This window comes from Astatotilapia calliptera, chromosome 18 (genome assembly GCF_964374335.1).
Source record: "Astatotilapia calliptera chromosome 18, fAstCal68.1, whole genome shotgun sequence".
NCBI lineage: Eukaryota > Metazoa > Chordata > Actinopteri > Cichliformes > Cichlidae > Astatotilapia > Astatotilapia calliptera.
Genome location: NC_137439.1, coordinates 8,302,153 through 8,327,416, shown reverse-complemented (window position 1 = coordinate 8,327,416; position 25,264 = coordinate 8,302,153). Strand labels below are relative to the sequence as shown.

Genomic DNA, 25,264 nt, shown 5'->3' with positions numbered 1-25,264 from the left:
GGCCTGTCCTGTTGTTTTCTTTGGAGGATAGCATAATCTCATTGGTGTTGTCTTGTCTTTTTGTTTAACTGATAAAACTTCTTTCCCATCAAGGTTGTCCTGCTGAAGAGCACAGTGAGGAATGTAGAAACCTCTTCGAGACTTTCCAGGGCTGCATGCGTCTACTCACGGTGGAGAACCAGCGAGTCGACCTGATCAAGGTGCAGCAAAGACTGCTGGGAAATTACAGCCAGCTGCAAATCGACATGTGCGGCATCATTGACAGGTCAGCACCAGCAGAAACCCATCTCACTGAGCTCAGATTAAATCATTTTATACCCTCGCTGTCATTGACACTGAGACGCACCGACACCGATGCAGAAATCCTTACCGCTGTGTTGCTTGGATAAGCATTCATGTTTAATTTTAGCCATAATGTGATGGAGTGGCTCTGTCATTGACTGCAGCATCCTGTACACATACACAAGCATGACACACATTCCCCTTAGCTAATAAAACATGCTAGTCTTTTTCCTTGACTGTCTGGGGCGTTTGTACATACATATGCACAAATAATATAGTCAGTTACAATTTGTTGGTAACTCATTGCATACTCACTCCGTCATCCCATCGAGGAGTTGTCACACATAAACCCGTAGCAGCTAATTACTTCTAAGTAATATAACAATACATTTTATTAACCCAAAAGGGTACACGGGCTTCTTGGTTTAATTTAAAATTCTCCAAAAAGCACCACGGCCACAAATATGTTCAAGGGGTCCAGTTCAGTGAATCCAATTAGCAAAGGTGAAGCGCAGCAGACAGCCCATGGCTACAGCTGCCTGAATCCGCATTCATCTGCCGATACCCTTAGCGTAAGCCTTGATAAAGTTCAAAGGGATGAATTACAGTAAAAATAATAAAATGACTGGAAACCATAATCATTGTTGTTCCACACAGTAAAGTAGACCATGTTTAATAATAGGAGTACATGTCAATTAAATAGTTTTTCTAGCTATAGAGGCGGGTTGATGAAAAATGTCTTTAATGGTACAGTAAGGGGGCGCATGTAAAAATGCCCTGCAGTAAATATATACCTGAGTTTTCAAACACATGGATTACTTTATGAAATGGTGTATTTTAATACGAATCTACATCTGTCCCTGTTCCAAACCAAGCAATATTGGTCCCTAAAGTCTAACTGAGAGTGTAAAATACAAAGTAAAAGCAGTGAGTAAAAGAAAACATAAAAAGAAAGGCAATACTTCTAAAGAGAGCAAGATCTAAAAATTGGATATTGAACATGTGTTCAGTGTTAAAGCTCTTATCGGTAGTGCACCTGCAGCTCCTCCTGCCTCTTGTATTCATTTGTTGTTCTTTTGAGTCTATTCCTGACATTCAACAAGCTGAATGGCAACCTTTGAAAATTGTCTATTCAGCCTGCTTGTAGGTGGAGTCAGTCTTGGTGTGGTTCTTTGTTTGGTTTTTGAGGGATAGCATTTTGTAACATTTGTCATCTTTCATATACAGCATTTTGGCTGCTGCCTTTCATCCTTTTTTATTATTATTTTTTGTTCGCATTATCGCTTTTAGCACCATCATTTTCTTGCTTTCTTCCATCTTTTATGAGCTAGAGAAGGAATTGAGCATCACACATAATACACCGGGTACTTTTGCTGATCACCTGGTGTTCTCTGTGTTTGGTGCTTTGATCCTACAGGGTGTATGGATGTGATATTCAGGGAGACTCAGGGAGGGTTGAGTGAATAGCGTTTGGCACAGATTGAAATTGTTTTTCTGGTAAAATAATTTATTTCCTCCCAAGAGAGCTCAGTGTTTTGCAGCAGCCTTTGAGAAATGTTCACCCTCGGTTGGTGGGTGTGCGTGACGATGGGAACATAATGGAGCTGTAGTGAATGCAAACACAACAGTGTTCACATCTGCCAATATCATTGTACTAATGGAATAATTCAGCTTTTTGGCATCTTCAGTGGCCAAAATCCAAGAATATGAACTAATCCAAATCAGACCTGTTGAAAGAAAACCATACAATGCTACATTTTCACAAATGAACATTAATCACACACATGCTAGCGAACATATATTTTCTATTCTTGGATATAATCAGTTTGATTTTAGGTAAACTGCCATTCATTCACAAGGATGCATCTAAAAGCTGCAGGACAGTAGCTCTCAAGGACTGGAGTTGGACACCCCTCCTCTAAGGTTTAATGAGTGAATACAGCTGCTCTAACAGGGGTGGGATTTGAACCCACTGGAACTTAAGGCATCACTGTAACTTTTTGGATATAGTCACTACCTTTACTAACACCAAAGTAAATCAGAACTCCACATGGACAGCAAATTTGACTCTACCAGGAGTGGGGCTTGAACCCACGAGAGCATGTGCTCATTGGAACTTAAGTCCAACGCCTTAACCACTCGGCCATCCTGGTAGTTTCCTTGGGCAAACTACCAGGATGGCCAAGTAGATGTAAGCGCATGTTACATGTAAGCCAATCACTACAGTTTTACAATGCAAGCTAGGTATTTTTACTGGAGGAATAGCCCCAGTATCTTCATACAGCCAAAGCTAGGAAAACAGTAGTTATGAAAACTGGCTTTCCTAGACATTATAAACACTGCAAGCATTATGGAAACTTTAAAAACACTGTCTTATTTAAAACTGGTCTCAAAACAGTGTAGGAAAAATTATTGCAAAAGCTCTTTTTATAACAACCAGATGATGCTCACTATTATATGATATGAAATCTGTATTATGCAAATGACTTCAGTTTTTCTTAGCTATGTTTTTTTTTTTTTACCAGAGAGTGCTATTGCTAGGTTTGTTACACAAGGTAAGGGTTATGTGAAGCTTCACTAAAGCACAGAATACCAGGAGTGGGGTTTGAACCCACGAGAGCATTTGCTCATTGGAACTTAAGTCCAACGCCTTAACCACTCAGCCATCCTGATTTCTATATAACTTTCCAATGCACTTGATCAAGGCATATATGAGATTGACTCTGAGGAGGGATTTTAAGTTTCTGACATGAAATCCCATCAGTCATCCACACACAAAAAAGTGAAATGTCATCCCTAAGTATGGCACTGTAACCATTCCAGTTTATCCATCCATCCATTCGCTTATCAGGGTCGCTGGAGCCTATCCCAGCTGTCATAGGGCGAGAGGCGGGGTACACCCTGGACAGGTCGCCAGTCTGTCGCAGGGCTAACACACAGGGACAGACAACCATTCGCACTCACATTCACTCGCACATTCACACCTAGTGACAATTTGGATTATCCAATTAACCTATCCCCACAAGCTGCATGTCTTTGGACGGTGGGAAGAAGCCAGAGTACCCGGAGGGAACCCACGCAAACACGGGGAGAACATGCAAGCTCCACACAGAAAGACCCCGGCCTGATGGTAGAATTGAACTCAGGACCTTCTTGCTGTGCGGCAACAGTGCTAACCACCGTGCCACCGTGTTGCCTCCATTCCAGTTTAGTTTCACAATAATTCAGTTTAATGTCCAATAATTAGCAATGGTTTTACTAGTGCAAGCTATGTCACCAGGATTGCTAAAAGAGGTCTAATTGTTGTAAATATTAAAGGCAAATATGGCAGGGCATACGGCAGATGCAGAAAGACATTGAGAAGTGTAAGAGTTTCCATTTTCTAAAAGTAATTTATAGTCCTCTCAGATCGGCAGAGTAAGTCATGCACAACAGAGACAATTGCCTTCTGTCTTGATGATACACTAATTACACAATGCAATGAGAGGAACGATTATCATAATTATGAATGTTCCTTTTGGCAAAAACCAGAAAACACACACTTATATATGATATGGCGTCCGTGAATACAGTTGCAGACATCAGCTACACATTTTCACCAGAGAAAGAGGATCTCCTCCAGCTGGTTTAATTAAATACCTTTCTTTTCTCACATTTATCAGATTATTTTTCATGAGAATTCAGCTCCTGCTCAGTTCTGGCTGCAGGAACAGAACAAGACAAAAAACAAAAATAACCATAGCCTCTACTGTACAATCGTACTTGTGAGATATAAAGAAAAATGGGTCACACCACACACACCTTCCATATAAAGGAGACTGCTATAGAAGTATATAGAAGCATCCATGTTTTTTATACTCAACACTTCAAACTGCAAGCAACACAATTAAAATGTTTTTTAAGCAGCTCGAGTACAACACCGTAACTACTCAGCCAGCCTGTTCACAACCTTGGAAGAGATTTCCTTGCCTACTCTTTTGTTTTTTGTTTATATTTTGGTGTTTCCTTGTATGATTAAATGCAGCCCACATGTATTCATATCTAACAATACCACATACTATATATAGTACATGGAATTGTTCCCCCAGGTCATCTCTGGTGAGGTGTCTACATACCAGTGGAAGATCATATTTAGGCTTGTTCACCTAGAGCTATGAAAGATTAAGCCTGCTTTTACAGACATCAGCTGAACACGTAAAGCAAGAAAATTATCCAACTTTCAACTGACTTGAAAAGCTGTCAAAGATTCAAAAAGAACTGTTTTGTCCTCAAAAATATCTGTGATAGCTAGAGTAGGGCCTAAATCCACATGGGTACACACCCATCTGAGTCCAACATCTTAAATATTCAGGTCTCGTACAGCCTGGTGATGTACAAGACCTGATACATGTCATGCCAGGACTGTTACACTGTAACAGTCCTGGCAAGGACTGTAGCTTTAAATGTAGTGAACAGGGCCGTAACAAGATGAATCACAGAAAGTTGAATCTGCTCATCTGGACATAGTTTTGTCTTTTGCATTATTGATTGTTTATGGTTCAGTGTTTACTTGACTGATATTGAATATGTACAAGTCTGTTTGTGATAAGCAAACTGATGGCTATTTTTTCTTAGATAAACTTGGTTTCAAGCTTGATTGCTCTTGTCACTGCAAGAAGAGTTGCCAAGCAACCAAGGATGTGTGATCACAACCAGGGAGTAAACTAAAACATTGCTAGAGTGTCATGACACTAACATATGTGCAGTATAGCTATTTAGAAAAAGCACAGCTTACTGAAAACCAGTAAAACTGCAGTGTGGAGGCAATTATGCCTGCAGCAGAATATTCTGTTGTTGTAAACATCTTGTTTACAACCTTATCTGAACACTGACCTGGTCCTCCATATTTACCAAAATTCAAAGAAACATCAAAATATGAAAAAAAAAAAACTTATACAAAAACTAAACACATAATTAAATCAACAGGGCACTGCTTTCACTTTCACATTGTGCTGCATTCCTGTTGATTAAAATGTCACTCCAGTGATTATACCTGCATGATGGATGTGACTAAAACTCATAGCAATGTAGTCGACAGCTGTGAGATCCCTTTCTTTTTGTCAATTTGGAAAAATACTTGCCTGAGGGGACACTTTATATTTTATCTAGTATTTTGCCCCTGAAGCCTTCTTTACTCTCCGTTAATCACTTATCTTTGGCCACAAGCAACGCAATTGGCTGGTGAGTTCAGTGTGTTTTTGTAAACTTGATGCACACACAGACATGTTATACACGCACAATGAGGATTAACTATATTTGAGTTTATGCTCATGTTAGTAGCCATTACATTGTTTTCCTTGGCCTTCATGCATGTATTAAACTGCAGTTTACTGTGGTAACGTTATCCACTCAGATTAGATACCAGGGGGTTGATTTTGAACTCACAAGAGCATTTGCTCATTGGATCCCACTTTGTTACAGCAAACCAAGTTTCCATTTTCTAAAAGTAATTTATAGTCATCTCAGATCTGCAGAGTAAGTCATGTGTAGCAGAAACAATTGGCTTCTGTGTTGATGATACACAAAGTAATAACAGGAACAATTACCCTAATTATAAATGTTCTTTCTGGCAAAGAACAGGGCAAATGATGTGAGTTATTTAAGTATACCAGGAGTGGGGCTCGAACCCACGAGAGCATGTGCTCATTGGAACTTAAGTCCAACGCCTTAACCACTCGGCCATCCTGGTGTCTGCTCACATAATGATAGTCTGTCACGATCGTGACCAACAAACCCAGAAATACGTAACTTTTTATCAAGTACAAAACATTTGCTTGAGAAGGTAACATATGATATCATATAGTAAAAATCACTGTGTCTAGTAGATATATATCATTAGGCCAAGGAAAGATGAAGTAATGCTTTTTGAGCTGCATTTCATTGTCTTCCTTTAACACAACACTTACTTACTAACATGCAGAAGGAAGCGCAAGTAAGTTCCCACAGATAACTTCCAGATTACCACACATGGGATTCCAAAATGTACCAGGAGAGGGGTTTGAACCCACGAGAGCATGTGCTCATTGGAACTTAAGTCCAACGCCTTAACCACTCGGCCATCCGGGTATCTGCCCCTGAGGAAAGCCAACATCACATCAAGAAGGCCCTGAGTAAATGTGGTTATCCCAGCTGGACTTTTGTTAAAGCTGGGAAGGCGCCAAAAGAAAGCGCCAGTCAATCCAGGAGAGAAGGACAACAGCTGCCTAAGCAAAAACCTGTAGTGATCCCGTACGTGTCAGGAGTATCGGAACAGTTGAGATGCATTTTTTTCTAAACACAGAGCCTCTGTGGCTCTGTGTCCCCTGACACAAACAGAGTAACATAGTGTACGCTGTTGTGCCAGGAGGATTGTCAGGATTTATATATCGGGGAAACCAAACAACCTCTGGTGAAGCAGATGGCACAACACAGAAGAGCTACCTCGTCAGGCCAGGACTCTGCAGTATATTTACACCTACAGGCCAGTGGACACTCTTTCAATGGTGAGGATGTAAACATCCTGGACAGGGAGGAACGCTGGTTTGAGTGCGGAGTCAAGGAGGCCATTTACGTTAAAAGGGAAAGACCATCTCTGAATCAAGGAGGGGGCCTGAGGGTACATCTTTCGCTCTCTTGCAATACTGCGATTGCAGCCATTCCCCAACTCTCTGTGAATGGTACTCATGGCCTTTGATCAGTGGTTGTTGATCAATGGTCATGAGAATTTGCATAACTATGATGAAGGAACTGACCTCCCAGCCCATTGTTCCTTCATTGGGCTGGTTTCAGTCATTATGCAAATGTACTGTTTATAAGGTCGGGGAAACCTGCAGTCAGCTGAGAGTGAAGAAGTCACTTGGATGAGTGACGAAATGTTTCTCCTACTGAAAACGCTACGAATCAACTTTTGGAGATCCACTACAAAACATTTACTTGAGAAGGTAACATATGATATCATATAGTAAAAATCACTGTGTGTAGCAGATATATATCATTGGCCAAAAGACCTTTCTCATTGTCTTCCTTTAATATAACACAGATACTCATTAACTTGTGATTTAGTCCACCGCTACCTTCTAGTTTAATAATAATAGATTGCATTTATATAGCGCTTTTCAGGGCCTTCAAAGTGCTTTACAATTCCACTATTCATTGGTACTTTAGTTTACTACACATGTGGTACCAAATTATACCAGGAGTGGGGCTCGAACCCACGAGAGCACCTGCTCATTGGAACTTAAGTCCAACGCCTTAACCACTCGGCCATCCTGGTACATTGCCCACACGAAAATGTATTTCAATCATGTTCCACTTATACCAAGGTAAGTTATACCTTCTGCGGTGCCAGAAATTTGAATTTTGTTGCATATCTGTCTTTTAATCTAGTGCCACTCATCCAAACTACTCCTGGAAACTTTAAGCTGCACCTTGCAAAGAACAACTGTGATTGGGCTCTTTATGGTTTTAAGAGTCAGAATAACAGGTTGAACTGTCTTACAAAACCACTGAGGCCCTTCATAGAATCCATATGATGCTGACCGAATCACTAACATCTCATATTGCAGTGTGAGCTAAGTGTGAGGGCTCCTTCTTAGGATAGTGAATGTTTTAGACCATTTAAACAAAACTGCGAAAGTGATTCAGAGCGCAAAACAATTTCACACATTCATCTCCTCACAGGCTCTCAGTAATTCATATTTGTTTGCTACCCCTGAGTGCATGCACATGTAAGACGTGTATAGACTTCTCATTTCAGCAAAAGCCGCATTGAATTCGAAGCTCATCGGCAGTCAGACAAAAGCATCTATATAGATCATGTACAGTATACACTACTGACACACTGAGTCTGATTGCATCAACAGTCACATTCCTGAAACCCTCCCTGCTACTGACTCACATGCACAAACACTCAATATACTGTGTAAAATAAAGGAATGGAGCAAAGTGGAAATGTGAATTTAAAGTAAAAGCTAAGTGGTTTATCTTCAAGGCTCCAGCTTACTCTGAGATTAAAGTAGTATAGAGATAAATGGAGGTTGTTTTAAAAAAAAAAAATCACACTGTTGCAGGCTGACAGGCTGCTGAGTTAGGGCTTTTATCTAAATAAAGGCGAGGTTGCAGATTCTGTGCAGTCATCTGTTTTCTCTTAAATATTTCTGCCTGTGTTCGGGCAAACACACAGTTTAACACTGTCACATACATTTACATAAGTAAACTCACACACTGAAATGTACGTTTAGGATAGAAGAGAAAAACACACTGCTCAAAGCCTGCACATACTGCCGAGCGCTGCATCCACCGCTGACTTAAAATTGTCTTTGTGTGTGTGTGTGTGTGTGTGTGTGTTTGTGTTTGTGTCAAACCTCCTGGAGGTGCCAGCCGGTCGTGGAACAGATGGAAAGCAACCGGTGTAGATAAAAACACTGTTACTCATCGTTTCCTGTTGTCCTCTCTGTCTTTATCTCAAGAGAATGAGGTCACATTACTCCTTTATGTGGGTTAGCAGAGACACAGCAGCTTATATGGCTATTTTAATCTGTCACATATATTTTCTAACTTCTCTCAGGTACAGCACAGTTTTTGAGGTATCTGTCTCAAAGATTGCTGTTGTGCAGTGGTTTTAGAGCTCAACACACCAGAGTAACAAATACAAACAGACAATGCTCAAGCAAGCTGAGAAAAAATGCTGAAAATTGAACCTAATTGCAAAACACCACTAATACTATTCTTAACCTTTATATCACTGCAGATACCGCTATTAACCAAAAAAGGTTGGTACCATCAACCTGTGGGGCTGGAAAAATAGAGTCTGTGTGAAAATGTCAAAAAATGCAGGCCCTTAAATGGCCACTTCAGGCTGGTTTCAAAGGTGAGTCAATCCCTCTAGACTCCCATGTTAACGTTAGTCCTCTCCTCAACCACCTACCCAATTCAGGGATTCAGGAGGGCTGGACCCTGCCGTAGTCGCCATTGAGTAAATGACAGGGGTACAGCCTGGACACGTAGGTAGAGGTCGCATGACAAAATGCCCAAATTTAAAGTGGAATAAACACATTTTTATCCAGGGTTTACATAAGTGACCCAACTGATCTATTAAAACTTAAAATTATGCAGTTTTATAACTGCATAATGGATTGGGTTTATATAGCGCTTTTCAAGGCACCCAAAGTGCTTTACAACGCCATTATTTATTCATTCTCACATTGGTGGAGGCAAGCTACAGTTGTAGCCACAGCTGCTCTGGGGGAGACTGACAGAAGCGAGGCTGCCATATCGCGCCATTGGCCCCTCTGGCCAACACCAGTAGGGTAAAGTGTCTTGCCCAAGAACACAACGACCAGGACAGAGAGCCCGGGGATCGAACCGGCGACCTTCCAGTTACAGATACGCTTCCCAACCCCTGAGCCACAGTCGCCCTGGCTTTGGAGTGTTGTTTTCTTTGAGTGACACGTGGGTGCCAGGACAGGCTAAACTGTGTCAACTCAATGATTTCTGTCAGTGAACTGGACCTCGAAATCTATGCTCAATTTTTATCAGCGTTCTGGTATTATGTTTTAAAGTTTGTAATGGGTATCTGTGTCTTTGTGTTACACTTTACATTCTGTGGAGCAGTTGGTAATTTATCACTCATATGTCTTTTCAAAATAAGGTTGGTTCTGGCTCCAAAATAACAAGATGGCAACAGCCGAAATGCCAGTGTTAAGGCTTAAACACAGTAATACATGATGTCACATTGCCTATACTCATCTTTTATGTGCAACTTATGGAAAATAAACATAATCTGGGTATAATCTATCGGCCATGTTAACAGAGTGAAGAGACAAATAAGACAGAGGATTTACATATTTGTTTACCTTCTAATACAACTCATGGATTATTGATTCAGTAACCTCCTGAGTAACCATGGCAACAACACTGTGTCACAGTCATGCCATCACATTTTGGTGGAAACTGAAAATATCTGAGTTGGAGTCTCAGGGCCAGTGAACAAATAAAAGTATGAATTATGTTTCTGCAGTGTTCAACAGCAATGTTTCTGTAGTGTATAAACTGATAGAAGTTCAGAAATACCCAGAAGAATGAATTATGCCACAGTACATATTATAATGACATATTCAGCCATTTCAGCCACGTCATTAATAGAAGAGCAATTAGTGCCTTGATCTGTGTTTTCAGCTTAAATAAAACAAAACGAAGCCTCGCACATAGAAGATACAGAAAGATGTACAGCCTTTTGAGTTTTCATAAAAGTAAAACTTATCGCAGAACTTAGAAGCAAAGAGAAACTAAATTAATAAAAGTTAAGAGCAAGTTTTTATAACTACATAAAACATGATCATTTAACTGTTAGTAAGATTATTTCACAGCTGAAGTAATCTTTTATTTTGACTTCACAAGTTGCTCATTTAATGGTTGCCGACAACGTTTTTCTCTTCCAGTTGCGCTTTAGAAAATCTTCAGACAAACAGAGAACATAGTTTTCTATCTGCGACTGTTACAGCCTCAGCAGGGCTTCCTGTGAATTTAGCCTTGTGTGGATGTTCCTGCCGTCTCTCCTGCTTTAGGCGCCACCCTTTTTGTACAGCTGATTCTACTCAGCAATTAAGATAGAGCACATAAGTCCAGAGAAATGGTGAGCTCTGGTGCCAGAGAGGCTTGTTGGTTTTGCAGTTAGTGAGCTGTGTGTGGGGTGGCTGTATATTCCTGCTCTGTGGAGAGGAGTGTGTTTCAGTGACTTTTCAGTTTAGAGACCAACTCCTGGGTTTTGTTTTCTTTCTTTAAAAGTTGATAGCGGCTTGTCTGTCTCTTTTGATTTATTAATCAATTCAAATTAAATAACCTTTAACAATTTTGCCTCCTTGTCTACTTTTTTAAGCTGGATATTTTTTGTTACTTTACCACATCCCTTGGACTTTATAGGGGAACGTAACAGTGACCTTCACTTGTTTTCTTACCTTTACCTTCTACCATCATGTGACAAAATATTCTGCTCTTCGCAGTTGTGGATGTTTGCTTTCTGATAACAAATTGCTCTGTTTTATTATAATAAATTACACATTGCCTTTCATCACAACAAATCTCCCACAGTGGACAAAGTAATCACAAGTCACATTTGCAAACATTGCAAACAACAAGTCAGGGAAAAATTGTAAAAGCACGATGATGCAAACAAACAAAAAACTGGGATCTGGAGTCATTGACGCAAGTTGTAAATATGATTACAGTCTCTACAATATTTGTCATGGCACAGGCAGTTTATAACTCTCTTATAAACTGCACACATATCCACTGTAGATCATATAAATGTAGGGGAAGGGGAAAGCACACGTCAAAGGGAGCAGAGTTTTTAAATGTTGGAGTTTAGTGATTTCGTTTCCAGCGCAGAAACTTACGATTTTTACGGTCTCTGCCTGCCTCCTTCAGTCCACTCCATCCCTCCTCCCACACAGGACTGGTGTTATGATGGTTACAGCAGTATGATATTTATCTATAAATAACACACATAGCTTCAGTAAAGTCTCCTGGGATCTGGAGTCATTGATGGAGCTTCTTCAAACAGTCTTGCAGCAGTCAGAGAAGATCTGCCGCTGAGAAGAAGCGAAAAGATATCCTCTGTTCACTGGAAAACCTTTCCTTTTATATAAAATGAAAGAAAAATCTAAAGCACGAGTCTGTGAAGTAATGAATTTATTCTTTTGATATCACAGAGGAAAGGTATTTCAATGGATATTTTCCATTAAGCATAAGGAAGTCAATTTCTTTTTAACCCAGCAACATCTCAGATTGTACCTAAATACAAAAACCGATACTGGAAATGATTGAAAAGATTTATGTCGTTTCACTGCTGTTTAGTAGCACATTAGGTGGATTTAGAGTCTTAGGATAAATGACCTCGAACATCTGCAAAACCCCTTTTTCCTCTGTGAAATGAAAAGGTGAATTTTTTGAAGCAGAGCTAGTTTAATGATGGTGTTTTTTATGTTTGTTTGTTTTTCTTCTCAATATACGCTTTTGATCTGTGATGCCAAGATTCAAAGTGCATTTACATGCCAGTAAATACCATTATTACAATGACACCAAGGCACACATTATACAACAACATGTAAATAATTTAACTCGGAGACTTCCCCAGCCTTAGAGGAGCATTGAAATGAATATTTGGGTGCAGTTAATATAACATCAGCTTCAAGCTGCACTGATACTTCGAGAAGATTTATTTTCCATACACTCTTTATGTCTATGAATAATGTATATAATGTATAATATTGTGTATATTATCTTCAGATGATTCATTTATCCTTTAAATTGCTCTTATAACTCACAGGAGGTGGCATAGTCTGATGAGTGTTTTACACTGATGCAGAACAAAATACTGTGTGGAGGGAAAACATACTAGTTTACATATATATAAGTATGTTTTTTTTCATGGGTTATAATAACAGTCTCAAGCAGAATTAGTCAGACAAAAGCAAACGATTTCTGATCAATGTTGACATCAAACTGAATCAATAGTAGAAAAAAAATTCTGTCTGAAACTGACCTCTTTATTTTGAAACTTTGACCATTTTCCTTATATCTGTGACAGTATACAGCAGAAAATGGGAAAAAGCACAGTAGATCCCCATTAATTAATCTTGTTATTTTTCACTGTCAAACTAAAATGATCTTTTTTTATCATTTATTTCTTCCATACAAAAGTAACGTTTACAAGGCAAACACTTAAATGCTCGGTTGCTAGATCAGCAGCAGAAACACATTATGTTCCTTTTTCCTCAAGGTGCTGCTGTTCTGTTACTCTTTGTCATGGTTCTCGTGGGATCTGTTAGTTTATTTATTCATTGAGTGTTTTTTTTTCTTTCTTTTCTTTCTTTGTTTGGTTATTAGATGTGTCTTAATGGTAGTTACTTGTCTTGTGATTTGCTTTGAAGGTTATTTTGTAGTGATTTCACGTCGTGCTTCTGTTGCTTTCGGTCTTTTTTTCCCATTTGATTTCACTTGTGTTTCCCTTCTTTCTTTCCCCTTGTCCTTGTCAGATTGTTGTTTGCACTCTCTGGGGTTTCCTACTGTTCCACACGATTATGTTTATTTATTTATTCATTTATTTTTTCTGCTTATTGAATTAACATAAAATAACAATTTAAAAAAAGCATTTGTTCCCAATTGGTCGTTTGGGGTGTTTTTTGTCAGTATTGTCTGCATCTGCATCCTGCATCAGGATCTTCTCTCCAGCTACACGTTACAGTCTGCTCTTAAAATGCTTTAATCAAAATGAATGCAGCATGGTGCTTTTTCCTGTTGCTGATATGGTCTCTTTACTTGCAAAAACGTGATGGAAACTGGGATTTCTTCCCCTGGTTTATACATATCTCTCTCTCTCTCAGGTGTTCTCCCAGTCGCTGTGAACACGGTGGCCGCTGCAGCCAATCCTGGACCGTCTTTCACTGTAACTGCTCTGACACCGGCTACAGCGGAGCAACCTGCCACAGCTGTGAGTCACCTGACAGCTAAACATCAGCACATGACAAGTACAACAAGTGAGGGCAAATGGAGAAAGATGGGGGGAGGGGTAAGAGGGACAGATGAAATGCAAATGAGGAACAGATAGCGTGTCAAGCAAGATAATGAGGATGTTTTTCATCTTGAATAATTTAAACTAGGAGGGGGAAAAAAACAGGGAAGGGGAATGGCAAATCAATCAAATCAAATCAATTAAAAATGCATTGGGTGGGTTGGTTCAGTCAAAATTATTAAGTTATTTACAATATTAAGTTATATCCAACATTTTACATTGGTGACACAAAACTGTGATTCCTGTCGTTATTGTGTGACAACCAAAGTAAACTCTAAGGGTGGTACACAGCTATGTATGTAATTGATTTTTTTTTTTGCTGTTGCTACTTCCTGCACACTCATATGGTACCACTTGTCAGTGAGGGAGGCTCACTCTGAAGTAAACCCTACATTATCCCCCTTTTTGACTCTAACTAAAGAAAGCTGAGGGTCATTTCCCCATAGACCTCTATACAAATAGACTTTGTACACCTCAGGAAGTCACTTCCTGCTGGCCAGGTTTAAAGCACTTCTGCATCAGCTTGGTTTTTGACACCTGATTTGTGTTATTTACAATCCTTTCACCTGTTACATACTAACATGTGATGAGTATGGAAGCCCCAGAAGCCTGCCATTCAGATTGTCAGCCGGCCAAAAGAAAGATCACTTGAAGGAAAGTAGAAGAGAGGTGAGCATCTTGTCTCTGATGGTGCATTAACTGCACTAATGCTCAAAATAAGACAAATAAGAACTATCTTCAACTGTGACTCTGCTGTAGAAAGAGTCTGAGAATAAAAGTATGTAATTTAAAATTAATATAAGTATTTGTTAGAGAATAAATAGTGACAAATACCTGCTTAGAAAATATTGTTTATCTGAAGGAAGATGAAAACTCTTGTGTGATCTTCTGACTGCTTGCGTGTCCATAAATCTTTATTATGGAATCAAACTTTAAATGAGGTGTCCCCTGAGATCTATTTTTATTACCTGCACATCTTTTCTCTCTATAACGCCTTTTTGTGTATAAGGTGATATGATGGAGGTTAATGAGACTGTAGCTGTGACTAAAATACCAAAGAGGGAATAAATAAATAAAACCGTGACAGTGAGTTGAGCTTGCAGGTGAGATTTAGTGGCTGTGTGCTGAATGCCTCGAGTCAAATCCTCGAGACTAAAACAAGGAGAGTTTCCCACACGGTTCACCTATGGTCTCATTTTTATTTCTGATGTTTCTTTGAAAACTGGTCTCTAACCACACTCGGGGAGTGTGAGGAATAAAAAGCCTTTAGCTGTGGAGAAGAAGCGAGATAAACAGGAGAGCAGAGTGTGGGAACTTTCAGATATGGATTTGAATCTTTGACTGCAGAAGATGTACTGTTGCGTGCTTGAGACGGAGATGAGAGGAAGACTTATGGAGACACAGAGAAAGAGGCGAGAAGGTCTGATAAAGTTAAATTTATTGAGGCTGTGTATTCCCATCAGTCATTACTGTCATCTCCAGTTGGATTAAACTTTAGTTTATGGGATGCCGGTGCAGAAAAGGAACCTCCGATTATTTTTTTCTCTCTGATCACATGACTTTGATTCAGTTGTGATACATACATATGAAGCAGCACCCACAGCATAGTAATCCTCCACAGTGTGTAATCTTCATCCCCTCGCAGCTCCGGTGGGTCAGCGTGTTGATGTAGTTCTCATTATTTTCCTCCCAGCTGTGTACGAACAGTCCTGCGAGGCATACAAACACAACGGCAACACGTCAGGACATTTTTATATTGACGTGGATGGCAGCGGACCAATCAAACCACAGCTGGTCTACTGCAACATGACAGGTGACACACACAGACTCACACATGCTTTTACACCTTGCCTGCCTCCCATCATCACTGAACCTTTTTTATGATTGAGATGATGACATAACTTTAAATGATGTCCCCGCTTATCACACCCAGATCCCCATTATTGTCCACCTTCATCTTTTTTTATTTCATCCTAGACTTCAATCACTCCCTCTCCTCCTGTTTCTCTTTCACTCAATCTTTCATGCCCTTTGTGTAATCATATAAATGAACTATGATAACATTCTTTACCTTTCTCTGAATCACATGCTTACTTAGTTCTTTGTTTTTACTTTTCTATCTTTGTCCAACTCATTGACGGAAAGTGAAAATTTACCGCCTAGATCAGTCACTGGGCGATTGCAAGGCTAACACTAAGAATAGGAGTAACACACTAACTTAACATGCATGTGTTTGGAAGCAGCATGAAAAACATGAAAAATCCACACACAGAGTGAGCTGAGCTGAAATCACCCACTCATAAAGAAATGAAAAAAAAAAAGTATTACTTTTTATGTTTCGTCAATTATAGCGTTAGACATAAACATTAGGAAACAAGGTCAAACATTTACTATTGAAGGACTGGGAAATTTATAGCAGTCAATAGCACTGATAACCATTGCACCTTCATGTCACCACTTTACATTTATACATCAAATATACATTAAAAAACAAAACATAACTGCAAAACTTAGCCGATGAATCAGCTGGCTGGTTTGCAGAAGATCAAATGACCATTAAATACTTTAGATCAACTATTTGGATAATTGATCTGTTCCTGTTTCTTCCAGTAAAACATTCCCAAGCTCCAGCTTCTAAAATTTGACATTTTACTTTTTTTCACGTAGCATCAAAAGGGCAGTTATTTGTTAAAAGAATAGTAGCAAGAATGAAAGGGAAGGTTTACAGGACCGTGGTGAGACCTGCTATGGTATATTGTTTGGAAATGGTTGCTCTAACAAAAAGACAGGAGGCGGAGTCAAAGGTGCTAGAGTTGAAAATGCTAAGATTGTCTTTCTCTCCTGGTAGAGGATTAGAAGTGAGAATCAGAGGAAGAGCTCAAGTTGAGCAGTTTGAATGGAAATTTAGAGAGTCAGGGTTGAGATGGTCTGGACATGCGAAGAAAAGGTATAGTAGATATTTTGCACAGCAATAGTTGAACATGGAGCTGCCAAGAAGAAGAAAAAGAGGAAGACCACAGAGGTTCATGGATGTAGTGAAGGAGGACATGCAGCGGGTTGTTCTGACAGGAGAGCATGGTAGTGGATCAAGGGAGATGGAAGCAGATGATTCACTGCGGCAAACTCAAAAGCAAAGTGCTGAAGGAAAATATGAAGATCCAGCATGAAAAGGGAAGCTTCATCAGCTCTGTTGCATCATAGCAAAAGATTTTGTGGCTAAAAACTCCCACTCAGCTCGAGTCCTTCTGTGTTCACCTGTTCTTCCTGTGGGTACGCCGACTTCCACCCACAGATTAAATAGCGATTCAAACTTGGCTGTAGGTGTGAATGTGGGAGTCTGTGGTTGTCTGCATGACGCATCTTACACTGGAATAACTTCCAGCCACTCCACGACACTAAACAGAAGGACCAAAATGGAGGTATATCTATACGAAAGTAGACGACTCTTGAATCTGTGCTATTTTCTAAAAAGCAGAAATATAATTGTCATCCATTTCACTTTCTTCCATCACAGGCTTATTTGTGTAGTTACATCATGCATATATTGCTAATTTCACAGTCTGGCTACTTAGATGGTATTTAAATGGTACACATTCTAGGAAAGAAACTTTGCAGTAGAGCTTTATTGTAATAATAATAAATGAGTATAAATTGCACGCTCATCTTTCCCACCAGAGGAAAACACATGGATGGTGCTCCTGCACAACAACACTGAGCTGACCCGAGTGCGACCCTCTCCGGCTGTGTCCCAGCATTCGGTTCACTTCGACTACTCATCTCAAGAGGAGCAGCTGCTGGCTGCCATCAGCCAGTCAGAGCACTGCGAACAGGAACTGTCCTACCACTGCAGGAAGTCCCGCCTCCTCAACACTTTGGGTAAAGATTTGCTGTTAGTTGCAGTATAACATTATATGTCTTTCTTTATTATTCTGTAAATGATTATTCTGATGCTGCTCAGCTGGAACAACTGGAAGTGTTGCAGTGTAAAAAGCACATAGCTATGAAAATGTTTTTCAACCTGCAAACACTAAACTCTTTTCTGTAGCATGAAGTCTGCCTCTCCTTGGCTCGCTGTTCTTTTCCCATTTGCTGCGAGGCAAAACATTTCTTGTTCTCAGTGCTTGATATTGACTATGTATTTCCCTCTCTGAAAATAGATACTAGTTTATCAGTTCAGTTTCTGACAGCTTTATCTTAGACAACTTGAATTGCGTTATCTGTTGCTGCTGAAATTTTCTTTATGTACGTTAAACTTCAGTAATTCTCACTATTTAAACATCCTATTTAATCCTCATCCCTGTAATGTTTAAATTGTAGTTAAAATATTGGCGTTGAGGTTTTAACTTGCTTTTTCCTTTGATGTGTGTTAAGAAAAAACTGGCAAATAAGACAAAAACTTGCTTTTAATTAATGTGTTTGGGTCAAAAAGAAAAAAATCAATAAAAAACTTGATTAGGCTGACTCTGTTCAGCTGGAGCTCACCACATCATACTCTCACTCTCAGCCAGAGAACAACAAACTTACTTCACTCCTTTCTTCAAACTTAGTTTGGTTGCAGGGATTTTCTTGTCTTTCACAAATGATTCAGAAACATTGATTGTTCAGGATTTGTTAAAAACCTCCCCCTTTTGGAATGAGTATCGAGTTGGGTTAGTGTTTTCTTTTTTTGTTCATGTGTTTTGTTGTGATTGCATTGACTCAGAGGCGGTGAGTATTAGAAACAGAATTACAATTACTTTGATCCCTAAGTTGCATTAAATTTGTTTTAGTAGCAGTGGATTCAACAGATTATTCTTTCAGAGTCTGTGTAAAAGAGCACCCGAACATTGTTCGGTGTTGAGAAATAAAAAATAAAAACATTGATTTAACTTATCAAACGCTGGTCTCACGGCAAATTGTGATGAAATGTGATGCTTGTGAGGGGCAACCTAGCAAACTGATCTTTTTCTAAAGCTTTCCAAAAAAAACTAAACAAAAAAAGGAGGAAATAAAACAATTAACCCTCTCAGGCTCAACTTAAGTTTTTGTTGCTAATGCACAAAAGAATACCTGCAGTGATACTTCTGAGTAAAAACAACTCATAAAATATGTATGTGTGGTAATCAGGTTGTTAGCTTTTAACTGTTGCAAATCTGCAACGCCTGCATTGAGAGGGTTAAGAAAGAAAATGTAAAATATTGCTCACATGTGGACTTCAAACTTACTTAGAAGAAGTCCTTTGAGTTTTGTCCTTTCAACAACCCAAAAGTGGTCAAGAAATGTCAGCCTGTAGTAACGAAGCCAACTGACCCTCAGAAATGTCCGTCAGGTGTCTCAGCTAACCAGATAAACAGTTTAGTTTTCTTTTGATTGCTACCCATCCAATGCAGATCAGTGGGAGTCTTGAAAGTTTTTATCAATTCAGGACCTATAATGGAGTATATAAGGGAAAGAAACTGAAGAAACTTTTGGTCTGGTGGGTAATAGAATGATGGATGAAAGTGGGAAAAGTGGTCGAAAAGGAAGAATGAGCGGAGAAATAGAAGTTCCATTATAAACTCTCTGGCACTCCCTGGGAAAAATAAAGGAGTGCTGACTCAGCAGAGACATCTCCAAACACCCTCTCGCCATCTCTCCACCTACACTCTCTCAAAATGTGAAATACATATTTCAGCTTATACTGTCATCGTCCTCAATATGAAAAACAATATATTCAGTGTTAGGGTTAGAAGCTGGCAAGCATCCCTCCGCCTCAAACACTAGCTTTGTCATGTGGGCTCTTTCCATGCCGCACTCTATTTTCTCACAGCCCAGTCCATCTTGGGCACAATATGGCATCCAAAGAAAGTGCAATAAGTTATGTGTTGTGCAAATGGCAACATCTTAGCCTGCATTTGAAAATTGTGCTTAAAATTTTGAGACTCAGTTTTCTTTTAAAAGTTTGAAATAATTCATGACATTACAACTCCCACATAATACTTAGTGGGTTTAAAATGACCAATCAAATGACTGCAAGCGATTCTACAGTCATTCGATTGGTCAAATGACTGCAGGGGATTCTGGTACAGGTCAAGGCTGTTCTCACAGCAGTGTTTAAATAAAAAAGTATAATTTAAATAAAGTGAGATTAATATTTTTTTTTTCTGCTGTAATTTATCTTTGCTGACTCTCTTCTAGTCTGTGAAGGTTCTCAGTCATCCAGGTCATCGTAGTCAAAGGAGCTTGCAAAGAAAAGCGTCTGGACTTCTAACTTAAAGAAGCTTTGTAAGCTCCTTTGACGACTCTCTTCTAGGTTTTTCCCACCAATATGGTCACACCTCCTGCGCTTATATGTACTTACATGGAAAAACTAAGGCTGGGAGACCAATAATAAGACTGTTCCCTGCAGAACAGAGCAGATATCAATGACAGCAGACATGACTCTAAGTCATGCAACGCTAAAGGTGCTGCTGGGTGACAAAGCGGCTTGCAGATGCTCCAGAATTCTAGGAAAACTAAAGAAAGCTAATAAATCTAACAATCTTGTCTCAAAAAGAGATTATTTTCTCTTAAAGGAGGATCCCCCTTAAAGCTGAAGGTCATTTACAGAGAATAGTAAAATGCTTTTATCACAAAATAATCCGTCTAGTTGTTGTTTCATTTTGAATTTCATGATTTTATAGAACCGGACACTTACATAGGAACAAAAATATCCAATTTAATTTGATCAAAAACACCCTTCCAAATGCAAAACCTTGTCTTTCCATCTCCTGCTTCTTTTTTAGGCTCCGTTTATTGAAATCAGTGAAAACAGTTGTAAGAGTGAGATTTGTCTGTTTCAAGCATTGGAAGCTCCACAGGTTTTCCCAGTTTTCTGAAGATTATTTTTAAAAGGAGGAAATAGACTGATGGTAAATTAAAAGTAAAAAGCCTGTATTTAGAAGGCACGCATGCTGTAGTGAGAGTTCTGATATTTCCCGAGGTTTGAGTAAAGGATTTGCAGAAGTGCATCAGTTGCAGTCAGCTAATTTGGGCTGGCATTGAGAGCAGCAGGCTGAAGTTAAATAAGATGTGCTCAGTCTTTGAGAATAAAGATAAACATTTCTTTGATTTGACAGGAAGAATATCTGTTAGTGTAGGAAAATTATACCAGTTATGAAATGGAAGACTTTGACATTTCCCAATGTGTAAGCAGTCTAGCTGTAGTTTAGATATTAGAGATGCACTGAGTGAATTTTTCTTGGCCGATTATGATTTTTATCTTTGAATTGAGGATGTGGATTTTAGCCAATTCCAATTTTCCTTATCAGAACAATAACTGACAGGATATACAAAGAAAACTAAACTGTTACTCTATGCAGTATATTATTTTCACAATTACAAAAAAGTTCAACTTTACAGTTTCCTCCAAAACTTCAAGTAAATCACAGCATCTTCTCTCACTGAAACAATTGAAAACAAAATGCTTTGCTACTGGTGGTAGAAGGCAAGGCAAGTTTATTTGTATAGCACAATTCAACAATAAGGTGATTCAAAGTGCTTTACAGAGACATTAGAAACAAAAACAAATAAAAAGCATGATTTAAAATTGATTAAAACAAGCAAACAAACAAAACAGTATATAAAATCAAAACAGATAAAATCAGAACAGTAGATAAAATCAGTAGTTAAAATGTAAGTTTTGAAATTTAAGCTTAAGTGCGGATTTGGTGCTTTATTCAAATGCAGCTGAGAACAGGTGAGTCTTCAACCTGGATTTAAATAAACTGAGTGTTTCAGCTGATCTGAGGCTTTCTGGGAGTTTGTTCCAGATATAAGGAGCATAATAGCTGAGTGCAGCTTCTCCGTGTCTGGTTCTGACTCTGGGAACTGATAAAAGACCGGATCCAGATGACCTGAGGGATCTGGATGGTTCATACTGGGTCAGGAGGTCATTGATGTATTTTGGTCCTAAACCATTCAGAGCTTTATAGGCCAGCATCAGAACTTTAAAGTCTATCCTCTGACGGACAGGCAGCCAGTGTAAAGACCTCAGAGCTGGACTGATGTGGTCCACTTTTTTGGTCTTAGTGAGGACTCGAGCAGCAGAGTTCTGAATGAGCTGTAGCTGTCTGACTGATTTTTTAGGTAGACCTGTAAAGATGCTGTTACAGTAATCAAGCCTGCTAAAGATGAATGCATGGACTAGTTTTTCCAGGTCCTGTTGAGACATCAGATCTTTTATCCTTGATATATTCTTGAGGTGATAGTAAGCTGATTTTGTTATTGTCTTAATGTGTTTTTCTAAGTTTAGGTCTGCATCCATCACTACACCCAAATTTCTCGCCTGGTTTGTGGTTTTTAGGTGTATAGATTGAAGTTCTCTGGTGACCTGTAATCGTTTTTGTTTGGCACCAAAGACTATTACCTCAGTTTTGTTTTTGTTTAGCTGGAGAAAATTGTGGCACAACCAGTCATTAATTTCCTCAATGCATTTACCAAGAGAAGTGAAAACAATTAGCTGAAGATGAGCTGCTATTCAACCACCTTTACCCAACACATTTTACCTTACCAAACAAAAGCAGATGCAACAGATTTACGTAACAACTCTCCATAATTTGTCTGATAGCTGCTTTGATTCTTTGCTCATTCCGAGGCTGCTGGCTTGGAGCTGGATCTGAGATCTGCATAACTTTAACTTTAGCCACTTTGATTTATGGGTGTCTTTAAAATGTTCATGTTCAGCAGAGTCGGGATGATTTAGGTTCGATTAGGTTTGTTGTTGAGAACATTTTGCGGCAATCTCCTCACAGTTTGATGAACTTTGTGTCTTCACTCAAAATAAAGAACTTCTATGCTAATGATGTGTTAGCATGCATCTATGAGTTTGTGTATGGCTGTTTGGCAAGACTGACATGAACTGGCTCATAATGAGAGATCCATGCGACTGACGAGCCAGTGCCTGGAAATCCCTGGCTGTCCATCTCAATTAAATATTTTTAATTTAGCCTTTTGATTGCGTCACGGTTTTCAACTCAGCAATAGGTAAAAAGAAGTAGAAGGATAAACATTTAACAATTCCTTAGTTGGTGTTATTTAATAATAATAATAATAATAATAGTAGAAGTTGTAGTAGTAAAAAAATTTTATGTTGAAGCTACACATGAACATGATTGTGTGTTTCAGAGGGCTCTCCATTTAGCTGGTGGCTTGGCGGTCCAGGTCAAGGTCGAGTCCAGACTTACTGGGGAGGAGCTCATCCAGGAAGCCAGCAGTGTGCCTGCGGCCTGCAGGGCGACTGTGTGGATCTACAACACTACTGCAACTGTGATGCAGATCGCCTGGAGTGGTACTGACCTTTAAAAATTCATAGGCATTATTATTACTTTGTTCATTTCATGCCAGGTTTGCTCTCTCAACATTATTTCATCAATTAAACTATGGTAGCCCTGCCACAGTCCAACATTAATGATCCATTCTAGTTTGAGGGGCTTCCTCCTCTCTGTGGTAACTTTTGGTTGGTTTGCCAGTGATTTGTTTGTACTGGAATGAATTATTTACAGCAGGGGTGGCCAACCACATGCCAGTGTGCAGGGTTTTTTGTCTAACGAATCAACTCAGCAAGTGAGTTCGCTAATGAAGTCTTCTCTGCTAATCAGACAGGTGGAGTTTGGGTTGTAAAACAAAACCTGCAGAGTCTTGGCTCTCAGTAGCACACTCAGCTCTCTACCTGTAATTTAAAAAATGCAGCATCAGCAGGTATTAGGTATGTGCTCTCTCTTTTGGGCTTAGATTTAGAGTTTGTATGAGCATTTTTCAGGTTACCTCCCATGCATTTAAACATTACTACCTGTAACGATAACTGAAAAAACGTAGGTACACCAAAAGCTGTAATTTCTAAAAGATAAAAGAAAACACTAAAGTAGGCAGGTATTTATTTCTGATCAAATTCTTGTGTTAATCCTTTCAGATTGTGGGATTCATTATTCTGAATATGACTTATTTTTGAATACACGGACAAACAGACTTTCTAGCCTCGAGTAATAAATTATTGCTCTTTACTTACCGTCCTTCATGCTGTGAACAATCCTGCTGCTTTCATCACACTTCACCTTCTACTTTCTCTCATCTCGCTGTCAAGCTTTCCAGCGCAGACACAGGCTTTACAGATGTGCTTTGCGAGTATGCCACTCATTTCCAGTCTTGGATAAAATTCTCACCTGACAGCGAGACTGTCTTGTAGATTATCTGAACATGTGTGTAAACGGACGCCGCTGCTCATTCGGCTGTCTGTCTGGAGAGCGCTTTTGGAAAAGGCTGTCACAGAAACTGGCGGAGATGGAGTGTTGAGTGTCAGGTTGGATATGATACGATCTGTCTCACTGTTAAATTGTCTTCCTGAAAATTTGTCTTGCACATAAAACAGGTTGTGGCAGATTATTACAGCAGTCTAGACTTTTTTTCAGCGGTGCCATTTGCTTGGAGATTTATGCAAGCAAATTAGCCTAATTAGCATACATGTCAAAGCAGTTAATCCCAATAAAAAGTAATTTGTCCTTTTTCATGGTTTTTCTCATCTTCTTCCCTCTCTTCTCATTTTTCTTGCTCCTACTCCAACTTCCTTTTTCATCGATTCCTCCTCTTTCCCGTTTTCCTTCCTAATCATTCTTCATGTGTTTCTTCTCACCCTTGTCTCCTGCTTTCTCAATCTCTCACCACCTTTTCCTTCTTCCTGCTTACTTTTCTTCATCTCTTCTTCCTTTCTCATCTTTCTCTTTACAGGACTGAAGACTCAGGCCTTCTGACCCATAAGGACACCCTCCCGGTTAGGTCTTTGGTGCTGGGTGACATCCAGAGGCCAGGGTCGGAGGCTGCCTACCGGGTGGGACCACTCCGTTGCCATGGAGACAGTAAGTCTCCATAACTGCTTGGTTACAGCAGACGGAAAGCTGACAAAAATCATCCTATTTATAGGTTTTATGTGACCACACATCATTATATAAATGACCACCTGGAAGGCAAAACAAAGCTCTCTATCGCTGCCTGCCAGTTGTTTTTTGGTTGTTGTTTTTTTTATAACAGGTTTGTTTAGCCAAAATTCTGGATGGTTGTTAAATAATATGCACTAATGACTTGCCGTCAGTGTCCTAAATCTGCCATACCAAATGTCCACATTGCACAAGTATGCCTGTCTGCAAACTGTAGAATAGAGCAGCATTAAAGCTTAACCATTTAATCCCAGCCCATGTATTTTAATTTGTTTAAATGCTGAATTTGGGCAGTGTTTTTGGAGGTGTTAAGCATCAATATCATTGGTTTAGACGAGTTAAGTTGTGGTCATGCATTAATTTGGACTGGTTTCTGAAAAGTTAACCATCTACTTAATTGGTTTGGACAGCTTTGAACAAGTTTTAACATTGTTTTCATCGGTTTGGACAGTTGGTAGGAAGGGCTTAA

At 39.3% G+C, this 25,264-nt stretch overlaps 1 protein-coding gene and 5 non-coding genes across 6 annotated transcripts in view; 1 reads left to right on the top strand and 5 right to left on the bottom strand.

The window, feature by feature from the left end:
• LOC113011429 (contactin-associated protein-like 4) overlaps window positions 1–25,264 on the top strand; it is a 163,400-nt gene that overhangs the window by 101,141 nt on the left and 36,995 nt on the right. Inside the window, exons 10-15 of the mRNA XM_026151015.2 lie at window positions 94–265; window positions 13,683–13,789; window positions 15,564–15,683; window positions 17,546–17,746; window positions 22,994–23,156; window positions 24,590–24,717. Of these exons, the coding sequence (XP_026006800.2) occupies window positions 94–265; window positions 13,683–13,789; window positions 15,564–15,683; window positions 17,546–17,746; window positions 22,994–23,156; window positions 24,590–24,717 (891 nt within the window). The remainder of the gene's footprint in view (window positions 1–93; window positions 266–13,682; window positions 13,790–15,563; window positions 15,684–17,545; window positions 17,747–22,993; window positions 23,157–24,589; window positions 24,718–25,264) is intronic.
• trnal-uaa (transfer RNA leucine (anticodon UAA)) lies at window positions 2,353–2,435 on the bottom strand. The gene has a single exon. It is a non-coding gene; the product is annotated as a tRNA-Leu (tRNA).
• On the bottom strand, window positions 2,873–2,955 carry trnal-uaa (transfer RNA leucine (anticodon UAA)). Its single transcript has one exon. It is a non-coding gene; the product is annotated as a tRNA-Leu (tRNA).
• Window positions 5,928–6,010, bottom strand: trnal-uaa (transfer RNA leucine (anticodon UAA)). The gene has a single exon. It is a non-coding gene; the product is annotated as a tRNA-Leu (tRNA).
• trnal-uaa (transfer RNA leucine (anticodon UAA)) lies at window positions 6,305–6,387 on the bottom strand. The gene has a single exon. It is a non-coding gene; the product is annotated as a tRNA-Leu (tRNA).
• Window positions 7,491–7,573, bottom strand: trnal-uaa (transfer RNA leucine (anticodon UAA)). The gene has a single exon. It is a non-coding gene; the product is annotated as a tRNA-Leu (tRNA).